This window comes from Passer montanus, unplaced genomic scaffold (genome assembly GCF_014805655.1).
Source record: "Passer montanus isolate IOZ18808 unplaced genomic scaffold, ASM1480565v1 scaffold28, whole genome shotgun sequence".
Lineage (NCBI taxonomy): Eukaryota > Metazoa > Chordata > Aves > Passeriformes > Passeridae > Passer > Passer montanus.
The window spans coordinates 618294-631851 of record NW_024367483.1 but is presented as its reverse complement, the minus strand read 5'-3'; the positions used below and the strand labels follow the sequence as shown (position 1 = coordinate 631851).

Genomic DNA, 13558 nt, shown 5'->3' with positions numbered 1-13558 from the left:
AAAACAATGAATATTTTACAAATAAAGTGATTCATAATTTATAGCTGCTGTCATTTTAGTTTACCAGCTTGAAAGATTAAGAGTCCTTTTAAAAAGGATCTCTCCTGCTTTTTAAAATCAAAACAATACAAACCAAAGGAATAAAAAACACATCTCAGACCTCTGCTTTAAAAATCTGAATACTCAGTTTTTCCAGATTTCATGTAAAAGGAAACTTTTTGATAGCTCCATTATTATATTGTACGATCTCCATAAGATCAGTGCCTACAAATATTAAATGTAATTTCTCCTGTGAAGAGTCTAAGAGTTAAGGCCACACTTTTTTTGCAGTGTAACACATCCAAGCCACTCAAGTAATTCCAAGGGAAACTTTGCAGTTGCAAAAAACATTTCTGTCTTCTTTCTCTTTTCACTTGCACAAAATTGAGTAGTTCCTCACAGTATCTTTTTATCTTTACATGCAAAGTCATATTTTTTTCCTACTGACCTAGAAAAGAAAAAATTAGATTTACTTATGCAGAGACAAAATGGTTATTTAAAGCATAGAGGAAAAAAAGAAGTCTGGAGAAATGCTTTGCTTCCTTGGTATTAATGATGTTTTACATATTTTTACCTCAAGTGCAGCAGTCATTCCACTCAAAGAATTAAGCAATGGATGTGATGGTTCAGATTTAGCAGCCACAGATGGCATTCCTTTCATATCTCCAGAAACTCAGAGAGAGAAATATGATTCAGGAGATGCTCACCGCACAACTTGAAGCACTGAAAAATTTAGTGTTAGGGGAAATTTTGTGAAGTCATTTTTGCAATAACCAGGCACAGTGGGTGAACTTATCCTCTCCCTCCTTTACCCCTCACTCCCTTTTCTCCCATTCAATCCCCCTGATTAATAGCTAAAAGTTAAACACATAAGGAAAAACTGTTGGGTTACATTCTTTTTCCTTCTGGCTTTGTTATAGAAAATGTATCAGTCACTCATGATTAAAACTTACAACTTTATTACACAGCATTACATAGGAAACATACAGTTCAGACTTACTCAATTCCAGCAACTAAAATTTAGAACTATACCTTGAAACAACACCATGCAGAAAATATTATTCTGTACTTTTTGAGTCATTCTGTTCAGGCCCACCAATTTAAATTTTTCATTTGATAACCAGAGCCAGAAAATTTGGTTTTGGTCTAGAGGGTCACCTGTTGGAAGCCTTCAAAAGAGCATTCAAGCTTGCTTAAATTAAATCTTAAGCTGTTAACCTCAAGTGTATCATTTTTGGGAAATCTTTGCTCCACAAACACACAATAAAGAGGACAAGGATGGTCACAGTGAAATTCTTTTGCTGACTGACAGGTAGGGATGTTGCTGCTGTACAGGAAAAAATCAGTCAACAGGATCCAGAGCAGAACAATATTCCACACAGAAAGAACCCATCAGCTGAGCTGGCTTTTCACAGCTTACACACAAATGTGTTATAAAAATATGCACCAGTAATAAAAAATGGTCTGAGTTTATGTTGACTTTTCTTGGTTATGCAGAGGAAAGAAAGCAGTCAAGGAAATTGGTGACATTTGCGTTATTTGGGAGGCCATGACTATGCCTTATTTTCCAAGTACAAAGAAAAGCTGTTCTGAATGGAATTCAAACAGGCTGATCTTATACCATTTTAGTCCTCAGTGATAATCTCCTGCTAATGCAAAATGACATTGTTTATGAAACCAGCATTATGGAAACAAACAAAATCAGAAACAGTCTGAACACTGGATCAAGTAGTCATCTCTTAAGATCTTGAGCTTGAGAAGCTCTTAAATGTTTTCAGCCACTGGAAAGACAATAACCTCTGCTACTAATTACTCCTTCAGACTTCAACTGAAACTTACTTTTCCTAAGTTATGCCTTCATTCCAGCCCATGCTGTAACACCATTTTGGGGTTCCATTGCCACAATCCTGATTCTACTGCCCTTTCAATGACAAAAAAAACCCAAAAAAACCAAAACCAAACCAAACAAAACAAAAATCCCCAAACAAACACAACAATCCTTAAAACCCTAAAAGATAGAGGCAAACAAAACAAAAAACCCCAAACAAACACAAAAATCCTTAAAACCCTAAAAGATAGAGGAAGAGAAGGAGAGAAGAAAAAGAAAAGGAAAGATTCAGGAGCAACCTTGATCCTGAGGTCAAAGCTGAAGAGGTTTTCTGAATTTTCCAACTCCTGCTGCACCACTGATGCCAACAAACATCAAGTTTTGAGTTCCTGATTTTAAAGAGCCACTTCAATCACAGCACACTGAAAGGATCTGATCAATATGACTTCCAATAAAAGTTAGCAGAACATTCTATGTTAAAACAGAATAAACCAGAAGGACCTGTTGCTATTGTTAATGGCTTCATCATATAAAGCCCCCTTGATCAACACTGAGTGAGGAAGAAAAAAAACCAAACCAGAAAAATATATTCATTCTATGGTCTGATTTTCTCTGCAGAACTCAGTAGGAGCTGCCTTGCGTGCCTCAAGCATTTGAGAACTTGTTTTTAATAAAAGTTTAGTTTAATTTATTTAGCTTTACTTTTGCTCAGTTGTAGTCCCTCTAAGCTCACATGTGACTGAAACTATAAACCAACAGCTTCCAACCATTTACAGCAACACAGGCTCTGTAACAAGCAAGAATATACACAGAGGATAAAGGATTCACTCATGTTTTAGCATTTCTAAGTGGAGCTGTAGGAGGTCCCGGATAAAGCATTTCTGAACAATAAAATATCCTCCCCTGAATTCAGCCCTTAACAGAAGAGCTCACTTTGTTTTTTAATAAATAACAGTATCCAACCCCAGAAAAGCATCCTCAGACCTGGCTACTCAATTTATTCAAGGGCAAAAGATCATTTAAAATCTACTTAAAAGAAAAGTCAAAGCAAGAACACTCTTACCCCTTCCCCCAAATGTTCACCTGCCATTTTCTGAGAAAAAGTCATGGCTATGGTTTGTTTGGTTCTCAGTAACTCCCCAGAACTTACTTGTTTGACATAAGTATTGCTGTAGGACTGATTAAAAAGGAGTAGGCACTGTCCCAAACAGGTTCAGAATACCTTAAATTTCTGTTCTACACATACACACACCCCACAGTAAACATCTCAGTTATTCTGCTTCCAACCATGTGATTTCCAGACATTACTGTTTAATTTTTACTTATGCTTTTAACAGAAGTCCCCTTGCCACAGCCAACACCCTTCAAGGCACACTGTGAAAAGACTGAATCAAATTTCAAAATGTAATTTTATAAAAAGCATCAAAATGTTAGCTGCTATCATCTTGGTTGATACTAAATTTAGTAAGTACAACATGCATTTCTCTACGATTTGAAAGACCATTTCTGTAAAAAATCCAAATCCCCAGTGTACTTTTATTCTTGGGAGCATTCACATAACCACAGTTTGCAGAAATTGAAAGTTTGGAGAAAATTGAGTTAAAATACATGAGTATTTATGAATGAACTTTAACTATTAATCTTCCAAGTGTATCTGCATTTAGTAATTATGCTACAGGAGCAATACAACATGTTTTTTACCAACCAATTAATCAACACAGCTCATTGGCAAAAGTCATATATCAAGACACAAAGTTCAGAAGACAAAAAGACAAGGAAAAAAATCACTTTTTTGACACAAACATTTTAGAAAACGATTGTAAACTGGAAGAAGGTCCAAGAGTGGTAGGAGAGGCTAGATTTGCTGCACAATATGTTACTAAAAATCAGCTTTTGACTCTTACCAAATATTTTTAGCAAATTACTTCATTAATACAGCTTGAACCAACCCCATTTCCACAGCAATTTTCCCACCTAAGTGATTGATATTTCTGCAGAGATCCAGAACCTGGAGAGAAGGAGCACAACCCAACCCAGGGAGCAGGGGGAGCCCCAGCCCAGAGCAGAGCCCCGGGCACGCAGGGCATCGTTACCTTGGCACGCAAAGCCTCTCTCCTCGTAGCCAGCGTTGCACAAGCACTTCCCGATGGGCACCAGCCACTCTCCCTCCGTGCTGCAGTACATCTTGGGGGGCTCCTCCTCCTTGGAGTGGTTGACACAGGAGCCCCTCACCTCCACCAGCGACTGGGAGTCCATGGGCACCGTGTCTGGGAACATGGCCAGGTTCTTGACGGTGAAAGGGCACTTCTTGAAGTACACCCGCACCGACACTAAGGCAACGCAGGCGCCCACGTCCTGGAAGGCCAGGTAGAAGCCCTTCCTGCTGATGGGCCCCACCTCACGGATTTCCGTGTTCAGCTTGAGGATTCGGTCGCCGAGGTCCATCTGGGTGAAGCTCTCGTCGGCCGCGATGGTGTCGATCTTTGTAAACTGGTGCTCCTTGAACTTGACCAAGTGGTCATCGTCAGACTCCATGTAGTAGAGGTTGAAGGTCTCTTTGCAGGTGCCCAGCACCAGGGGGATGCTGTTGCAGTCCCTCAGGGTGAACTTGAGCTCCACGTAGATCTTCTGGGCCGAGTTGCGCGGGATCCAGTTCGTCCGCAGCCAGTTGTTCTGGCTGTGATCCATGACATTGCACACTTGGTAAGTTCTGATCGGGGTGTAATGCTCGTCAACACCGCTGATCTCTTCCCACTGGATTAAAAAAATAAAAAAATAAAATCAATAAAATGTTTTTAGATTAATTATTATACCAACAAAAATAAGATTTAGACCAAAAGCTGTGAAAAAGCAAAAACAATTTTTCTTGGTCATCACTATAAAATAAACAATAAGGTTTGGTTGAACCAAAACTAAAAACATCTTAAATGATCATAGAATTCCCCATTAATAAGTCAGTTTTTACCAACTTACTTCAAGGTGGATGAAAGAGATGCTACAGCTGTTTTGCATTACTAAAAACCGGTGACTTCCTAAACAATAAGCAGTGCTGTCCTTTCACCCACAATTCCACACCTTTACAACAACTACACTCACCTCAGATGGAAGAAATCCTCAAGGACAACACACATTTGCACTGCTAGAACCAGCTTTATTTCTAAGATTAAACAAAAGCCAACGGCTCCAACTGAAATGCCATACAGTCTCAATAAAATGTTACATGTTTACATTTATTCAAAGCATGACAATTGATTTTCCTTGGGATAAATGTACTCTGGACAAACAAACTCTGGAAACTGGGGTTGAAATGGATTAAGAAATACTACCAATTTACCATATCTTGATTAGTTGGTTCTTCTGTGGACTACCTAGGTTGCGACACTGGAATGGTTTGGGAAAAACACAGGGTCATGGTTTGTTTTCACAGCCGTCATCAGCTGACAAACTCTCTTGACCCAAAACATGAAGGAAGGGGCTTCCTACTTGAGAATTACCCATGCACCAGTTCTTACCTGGTGTCCAAAGTCATAGCAAAGAGGGATATTTACCCCATCACAGGGAAAAAATAAGAAAAACGCACAACAAAAACTGGAGAATCAAGAAGTCACTGCCACTCCTGAGGAAGGGAGACAAAGAAGAATTTCTACCAGAAAAACATTTTCCCTCAAAAACCAAGTAATATAAATTTCCTATTGAAGATCTCAGTCTAATAATTACTGGTTTTACATAAGCACCTTTTGTTACAGAACTTTAGTGTAGTGCAGACAGTAGGAGAGGAAAGAACTATTCCCACTACAGAGACAAAAATCATGGTGCAGAAGTGCTTACAGTTTCTTGGGTTTACAATGCATGTACATCACACACATATACGAAGAAAGAAAAAAAAACTATGGACATATCTTAGAGTAGCATCTGAGAGTTCTCAGTCTCAACCCACTAATTTAAGGAAGTTTTGATCTGACTAAGAGCTGGTCTGCACAATGAAATTGTCCACACAGCACTGAAGATGTGATTTTAAACCACGTCATTAAACCAGCAGATAAAAGCAGTGTAAATACTCTTTCCTTTAATTGAAACCAAGTTTACTGCAATTCACTTTACAGACCTGACTATACACAAGTTTTATCTCTTCCTGACTAGCTCAACAGAGTTTAAAACACAACCTTGGATGTGTCTACAGCAGCTGATATGCTGCAGCATGCCATAACAGAATCTATTTCCAAAAAGAGCCAACAGTGCAGGGACTTTTAAAATCAGAATTACCACACTGGAGTCCATGGCCACTTGAGAGCTTGGCACCAGCCACACAAGGATGAGCTGCTGCCTGCAGAAGAGGCAGCTGGACCCTGGCTCCCAGCCTCTGCCAGCTTCCCAAACTGAGTGAAGGACCCTCCTCTGACAGATGTCCTTGCACAAGCACAGGCCCTGAGCCAACCCTGCCTCAAAGAGCCATAATTGCCTCCAGTGAAGCGGGATGCCCTGATTTATCTGCAGCTCTTACCTGGACAAATAAATACTGAGTAACAACACCTGGATGAAACTAGATAGGATTATATAATGAAACCAAATTTTAGAGACATTTTAAGCAGCTTGTACTGATTCAGAAGTCATTCAGTGGTTATAATTTCCATATAATTTCTAATCAGTTCTATTTTAAATGTCCAGTGGGAGATTGAGACAAAACCAGGAACTGGCACAGTTTAAAACATCTCCACAGCAAGATGTTAGTTTTCTGAACAAGTCTTATGATATTTTTTTTTGTGCCAGAAGTTTCTTATCCAACAGACTTTTTAATGTAAATATAGGACTTGCACAACAAAGGCAGCATCACTACTACGTTCTTCATGCAGAAGTTTCAATTAATAACTTAATGCAATTATAATTTCAGTAATTTTCAATGAAGATCAAATTGCCTGGAAGTCTGTGTTAATCCACTTACTTGAACAACAAAATTTTAGATCTATCATTTAATGCTGAAGCATTGCTGAAGGGAAATGCCACTGTCTCAGTGCTAATTTGACTAAAATACTTTAACAGTTATAAAATTGTGGAGATTTAAGCTATTTCATTAGAAAAAGATTAAATAAGTCACCAAAACTACAGGAAGAGCATTCAAATCCCAACATGTACCACATTTGAGTACATTTGGGAATTCAGTAATTATCATGATCAAAGTAAAAAGCAAGCAGAACATTTGCATTGCTCATACATTTAAGTCTTCCCAGTAAGCCTCTGTATTGCCATTTAAAAGGATCTTAATGGTAAACAGATAATCAAAAACATTGAGGCTTTTCCATTAAGTAAGGTTTCTCAAACACTTGTTTTCGTAACTTGGTTTAATTTTTATTTTGGTGCTTGCAATTCACGTGTTCAACTTGTTCTACAAAGTTATAATAGTTACAAAACTTCTTTTCAAAAACTTTAAAAATAATAAATAGAGAGAAATTCTTATTCTAGGGATGAAATTAAGCAGGGAAAATAATAAAACAGATGGAGAGGGAAGAGAAAATCCAACAAAAGACTTGTGGGTTGAGATAAGGAGAGGGAGAGATCACTCACCTGTTACTGCCATGGACAAAACAAACCCAACCTAGGGATATTGGCCTAATTTATTATCAACCAAATGACACTAAAGTGACAAATAAAAACTAAATCTTGAGCAGCTCTGGTCCATGAAGCATTACACTGCAGAGTTGTCCCAGCTGGAGTTTTTTTCAATGCTATACAAAACTAATGGATATTTATCAGTCTTGGCTATTGTTAGAGAGGAAATTAATAGGCAAGTCCTAAATTCTGGAATGATGAAATGACAGGATTGTCCTCCTCCAAGTCCAATAGGAATGATAAATTCAAAAATTTTTAGGAAGTTGTTTATAAAAAAGTGTCAGGGCTCTATGAGAGGATGATGTGAGCCACAATTTCTGAATTCATACTATTATACACTATTTCTGTCATATTCCCCTGATGTCTTCAGGCACTTTCAATAATTTTGAAGCATTTCCAGAAGTGCCATAGCACCACTCCCTTCCCAGCATGTAATCTGGCTTTTGGAAAATGTTCTTTTGTTTGCTTTTCACTTTTTAAAATCTTCTTTGGATATTGTTAATGACAGGAAACAAGAGATTGCTTTCAGTGGTGGAGAAAAACCTCCAGATCCCTAGTGAGAGGGTCTAACTCATGTCCCTGAGTGACAAAGTTGGGCCAAAAACGATTTTCTTCTCCAAGATCTGAAGAAGAAAATTTTCTTCACTGTGCTGGACTTATGGCTTTGGTTTATTTCTTGCAATTTCTTTAGAAAAGGAAATGTACAGAAGTGAATGTAGGACGTTTCCAGGATGTCATGAGCAGTCTAATGAAAAGCTCCCTCTCAATGTGGGAATCTAGGACATGAGTGTGCTCAATTCTCTCATCCTGCCTGTGACATCACTTTTTGTGTCTTTTTATCCATCATAATTTTTAAAGAAGTCTGAATTACAATAAGAAACAGAGGGATATTTTGTGATTTACAATACAAGATATATGCAACTGTGTGATTGCAAAAAAAATCCCATTTTTTTCAGTCAGCATCACATTGCTATAAAACTGTTAAACTACAAAGTACAAAATTCCAGCTTGAGATGAGCATTAGAATAATTCAAGTCTAAGTAAAAAAAAAAAAAAGAACCTCCCCACATGCTGTTTAAAAGCTTAACAAAACAGTAGCAGGATGCAAGAGCTCTGAAAGGTTGCTATTAACAAAATCCCTGTGATGACCATATTATAGGAGAATGCATTCCAGGGCAGCTCATCAGTATGGAAACTTTCCTCATAATATCACCAAAGATGCTGATTCAAGGCCCATAAATACCAACCAGCTGAGATCAGAGGACAGAGAATGATCTGATTTGGGATTTTAAGAAACTTTAAAAGTACCATGGAAATTTTTTTTCTGCATTTGACATTCAAAAATCAAATTACCTCAGGCCACTGGCTCTAGCCAGAGTTTTTTAGGTTTTTTCTAAGTTTTTTTTTTTTTCCCTAAGTTGTAAATGAAAGAATAAGTTGCATTGCAAGAGTTTTCTGATTAAGTTATACACACAGTGAAATTATCATTTCCATCACATAAATCTTCATAAGAAACAGACTCTGGTACACTCATAGCTTCAACCTAAAACCTGGGTTTCTTCATAGCTAAGCAAAAGAGTTTCAGAATTACAACCAAGACAAAATATTAATATCTTGTCTGTTGAGTGTTCAGGTGAGATGAGAAACTCATTTAGAGTATCCAGATACTAAACTTGCCCAAGAAGAACTGAGCTCCAGCATTTTACCATACAACTATCCCCAGATTTATCCCAAATAATCCAAACCAGTCAGATCTGTGATCCATGCAGTTATGCTGCTGATTTTAAAGAACTGAGAAATAAAACAAATATTTTAATAAATAACAGTCTTACAGAAGCTAAGCACACATAAACAATATTGAGGAAGCAAGAGAGCACACCTTATCATGGGAATACTCAACCAATAATCAAACCAAATTGCAGAAAGATGAGGAAAACCATCTTTTCCCTCCCATGTCTAACTGGCAGAGAGATGAGTACTTCATCATCATATCTGTAAGGACAGCTGATTCTCACCCTTCAGCAAGAAAAAGCCTCTTAATCACAGTGAGGTAAAAAGGTCACCACAAGCAGGAAAACATTTGACTTCCTAACAGACATCTGAATCCAGCATTCAAACACCCCTCCACAGCTTGGACAAGAAAAGCATTTACAGCTTCATTTTTTTTCCCCTAAGCTATATAACTCCTGGAGAAGCAATTTTTAATCTTATTTATCTCACAAGTTAAGCAGATCTTTTGGGAAGTTCTCAACACAACAGTCTCTGTGGCTGAAATCTGTACTGAACAATATTTTTTATAAAATCACCTTTCTCCACAAGCATTGAATAAACTAGGTAAAATTCAGCCTCTAAGTGTGGCTGTTGCAGAGATGGAAATTTATCCAAGATAGATCTCACACAAAGCTGTGGATGTGGCAATCCGGTGAAAAAAATGTGTCTTCAAGGAATTATTTCACACGATGTTAGACATGACATTTAGCTCCTAACAATCAGCTTCTGTAAATGTTCAATAAAAACACAAAAACAGAAGTATCAAGTTGTCCAGCACCACCCTCTGCTTCACCTAAAGCACCACCCAGCACCAAAAACTGGATGTAGCCACCCGCACAGGCAGTGGTTATCAAGAAATAATCAGGACACAGTCAATCAAAAGTGGGAAGAATCCACTTCTCCAAAGTGTTTGCTGGCTACCTAAACAGGAAGATATCCCTCACCCACATTTATGCCTCAGTTTTCTAGCAAATAGATAAGGAACAAAAAATAGTGGGGCAATATTTTTGTTATTATTTTAGTTATTTCTTGTACCATAACAATGATGCCTGCTTTTAAAAAAAAATTAAATCAAAGAATGAGCAAATGCTTTCAGAAGCATCAGCAAGCAGGATTTTTTAAAAATGAAACCATTACTTAAATGGGAAAACAGCACCACAACAGAGAAATTGAAAAACATCTGTGGCACAAGAACACTTAAAAATTCACATTTGAAAAGCTCCTGCAGTTTCTTGTTTTGGATTTGCCAGCAAAACACATAAACAAAAAAAATATTTACATCAAAATGCACAAAACAGGTGCATAATATAGCATTTCTCTGCTAGCCAGTCTTTCAGAACAATGTATTTTTGCACAATGGCATTTCCTAGAGAAATCCCAAACCACCCCACGTTCTCCTATTGTCATTAACACAACACTCAATGGAAGTGAAATTCAGTAGTGTTGTGCTGAATGTAACTGTAAAAAGCACCAGCTGGCTGTATTAGAAATGGCAACCTTCCAGGTCTCAAATGTCTTATTTATATACAATGGAATCCTTCCAGCTGTTTAATATTTAGGGCTAATAAATATAATTGGCAGTACTACTGCACAAGGGCAAGGAACACAAATCCATATAAAACTACTTCCCAACAGAAAATCTCATTTGTTCTTAGATGATTAAACCAAAGAGGGATACAGAGTTCTGAGCAAATTTTACATAGCAGACTTTTTCTTTTCCTTTAATCCAAACAATATTTGCTCATTTTCTAAGTGCAAAACTGAACAAGAAAAAAAAAAAAGCAAACCAGTAAGGCATCCTTACTCCAGCTGCTCCTGGAGCAACATGTCCTTCAACCAGTGCCTTGCACAGGCCGTGAATAAAGATAAATTGGCAAGGTAGACAGACAAGAAACACCAATGTTGGGACAATTTTACCCCTCTTGCAGGAGAGATTAACCCTGTACTAAGCAGGAGGTAAGCACAATGCAGCTGAGAATGGAAACATAAGAGTTGTGTGCTGCAAAGTTTGTGTCCCTATTTCCAGCTTGACAGCAGATTTGATGATGGCAAAGCCACCCCAGTGTGGTGTCACCCCAAAGTGACACTGAAGCATGTTCCTGATGTGTGGAACAGGCTCCCTCCAGCTCCAGAGGATCTCCAGTTCCAAGGAATTTGCACAGCCATCTTCACAAAAACACTGAGGAAAAGTTCCAGGATCTCTGGCCTGGAGCACAATAAAAGCTTTAAGATCTCAACACTGGATGTAATCCTGCACATGAAGGCAAGAGCTGTGACTCTGCCCCTCCTGAAAGACCTTGATTCCACAGAAATCTTCAACTCCCTGGCACAACCCAGATGGGGAGCTAATCTAGAAATGGAAACCTTTAATTTGGGTGAGTGACACGTAGCTAATGCTTCATAGCTCCATGTGAGGCAACAATTTAATCTGAAACCTCAAACAACTTCCATGACAGCTGGAGCCCACAATCAATCCCATAAAAGGCTGCTCAGAGTAATTACCATAATTTAAAGGTATTTGGGTTGTTTTGGTTTTAACTTTGTTCATATGGCAATGTTCTTTTTATATCCTTTATAAAGGATATATTATCCTTATCCTTTATATATGTTCTCTTTATTTGTATCTTTTTAGCTGGGCGGTTACACACTTACATATCTCCATTTCCATTTTTACAATAATTTCTTAATAACAACTTGCAGAGGCTTCATTTTCATTCATCAGTTCATGCTTTCATTGAAAACTGCATTCTTCACTAGAGGCATTTAAATTATACCATTACATTCTTCTAAGTTGTCAATTAAATACATTTTTCCTTCTGAGGTTGACTCTATTTCTATAGAAGGCAGCACACCTTAAAGAAAACAGCATCTGAAATCCTGTCCTTGCCATCATACTTCCCCTTTAATGAGGACAAGCCAAAAATAGTTATGAATATACCTGAAAAGCATAATATTCATATTGTTTCCTCCAATCCTTTGCTTGGGAAGTACTGCAAAAAGGCAATAAATAAAAATAGCACATGTACTACTTTTTAAATATAGCGATCATAAAGGGTCTTGAAAATTAAACACATGCTAAAATCAGACAAAAGTCATTATGCTTAAAAGGCTAAGTTAAAAATACCTCCAAAAAGGTAATTATTCTTTTGTCAACTGCTGAGTCAAAAGAGAGATGGTAATTATTATATTCTTACTGTAACTCTATGGAAATTAATTTTCTCACCATACAATTAGGAAAAGTTAGTTCTGTGCACATATTTCCAGTTATTCTAATTGTAAAATATGTTTAATACAGGAACTCATATTTCATTGACATTTCATATTTTCTAAAGAAAAATTTGTTTCAGTTGAACAAGAACAAAGTAATTTGACGGGGAATTCTGGAGATAGTCCAGATATCTTCTCAACCTCTGGCTGAGACACTCTTGATTTCTCAAGGCTCTAAAACATTATTAAACAATTACTTTTCCTGCGTCAGGCTAGGGATGAAAGAAGAACTCATGCCTAATTTAATATGAGATAAATAAACAGAAGTAACTCAACCAAGATTTTAAACAAAGATTCTTGAGGAGCAATGGCGTTAGCTGATTTTCACAGTTCTATAGTGTAGCAGTAAATTGGAGATACATTGTTTTCTAAAAAATCTGTTTGTTCCTTGATTTGTAACTGTAATTGTCCACACAGGGAACTACAAAAAAGCATGCCACAAAAATATGTAGTTTTACCTGTAGAAGCAAACAAACAAAACAAAAAAGAATGAAACCCCCCCCCCCAAAAAAAAAATAACAACCCAAAACCAAAATCAATCAACCATAAAAAACCCCAAAGAGTTAATCATACTTTTACAGCTTCCAGGTTCATTCAATTCCAGTCTTGGGTAAACAGAAGTTCATTAGATAAAACAGCTGACAAATACACAAACAGCTAGAAAAAAAAATCAGGTCACAGGTCATGGAAAGCCAAGGAAGAGCCCAATGTCTCTTGGAATAGGATAAATCAAATACTAAAAGGTATTGTCATATTTTAGAGAAAGATCAGAAAGAAACTCAAATTCAAATCTCATTAAATAGGTATATTTGTGTACTTACTCTGTGGGAGGTTGAGAGACATCCACAGGAACAGCTAAATTCCTCCATTAGCCCTTGCATGTAAATATGAGGCCTAAATTAAATTTTCTAGCTTACTATGGTACAGTGGAGCACAAAGTGCTTCCAGAAATGCACTGCACTAATTATTATCAGTGGCACCAATACCTTGGTGCCATGGTTCAGAGAATTACCCTAAAGAGAGTTCATTAGCTGTAATTGTAACGCCAAA

At 37.4% G+C, this 13558-nt stretch overlaps 1 protein-coding gene across 4 annotated transcripts in view; it reads right to left on the bottom strand.

The window, feature by feature from the left end:
• EPHA3 (EPH receptor A3) overlaps nucleotides 1-13558 on the bottom strand; it is a 180569-nt gene that overhangs the window by 121796 nt on the left and 45215 nt on the right. For all 4 annotated transcript variants that reach the window (XM_039713197.1, XM_039713200.1, XM_039713198.1 and 1 more), the window contains exon 3: nucleotides 3961-4621. In XM_039713197.1, coding sequence (XP_039569131.1) covers nucleotides 3961-4621 — 661 coding nt within the window. The remainder of the gene's footprint in view (nucleotides 1-3960; nucleotides 4622-13558) is intronic.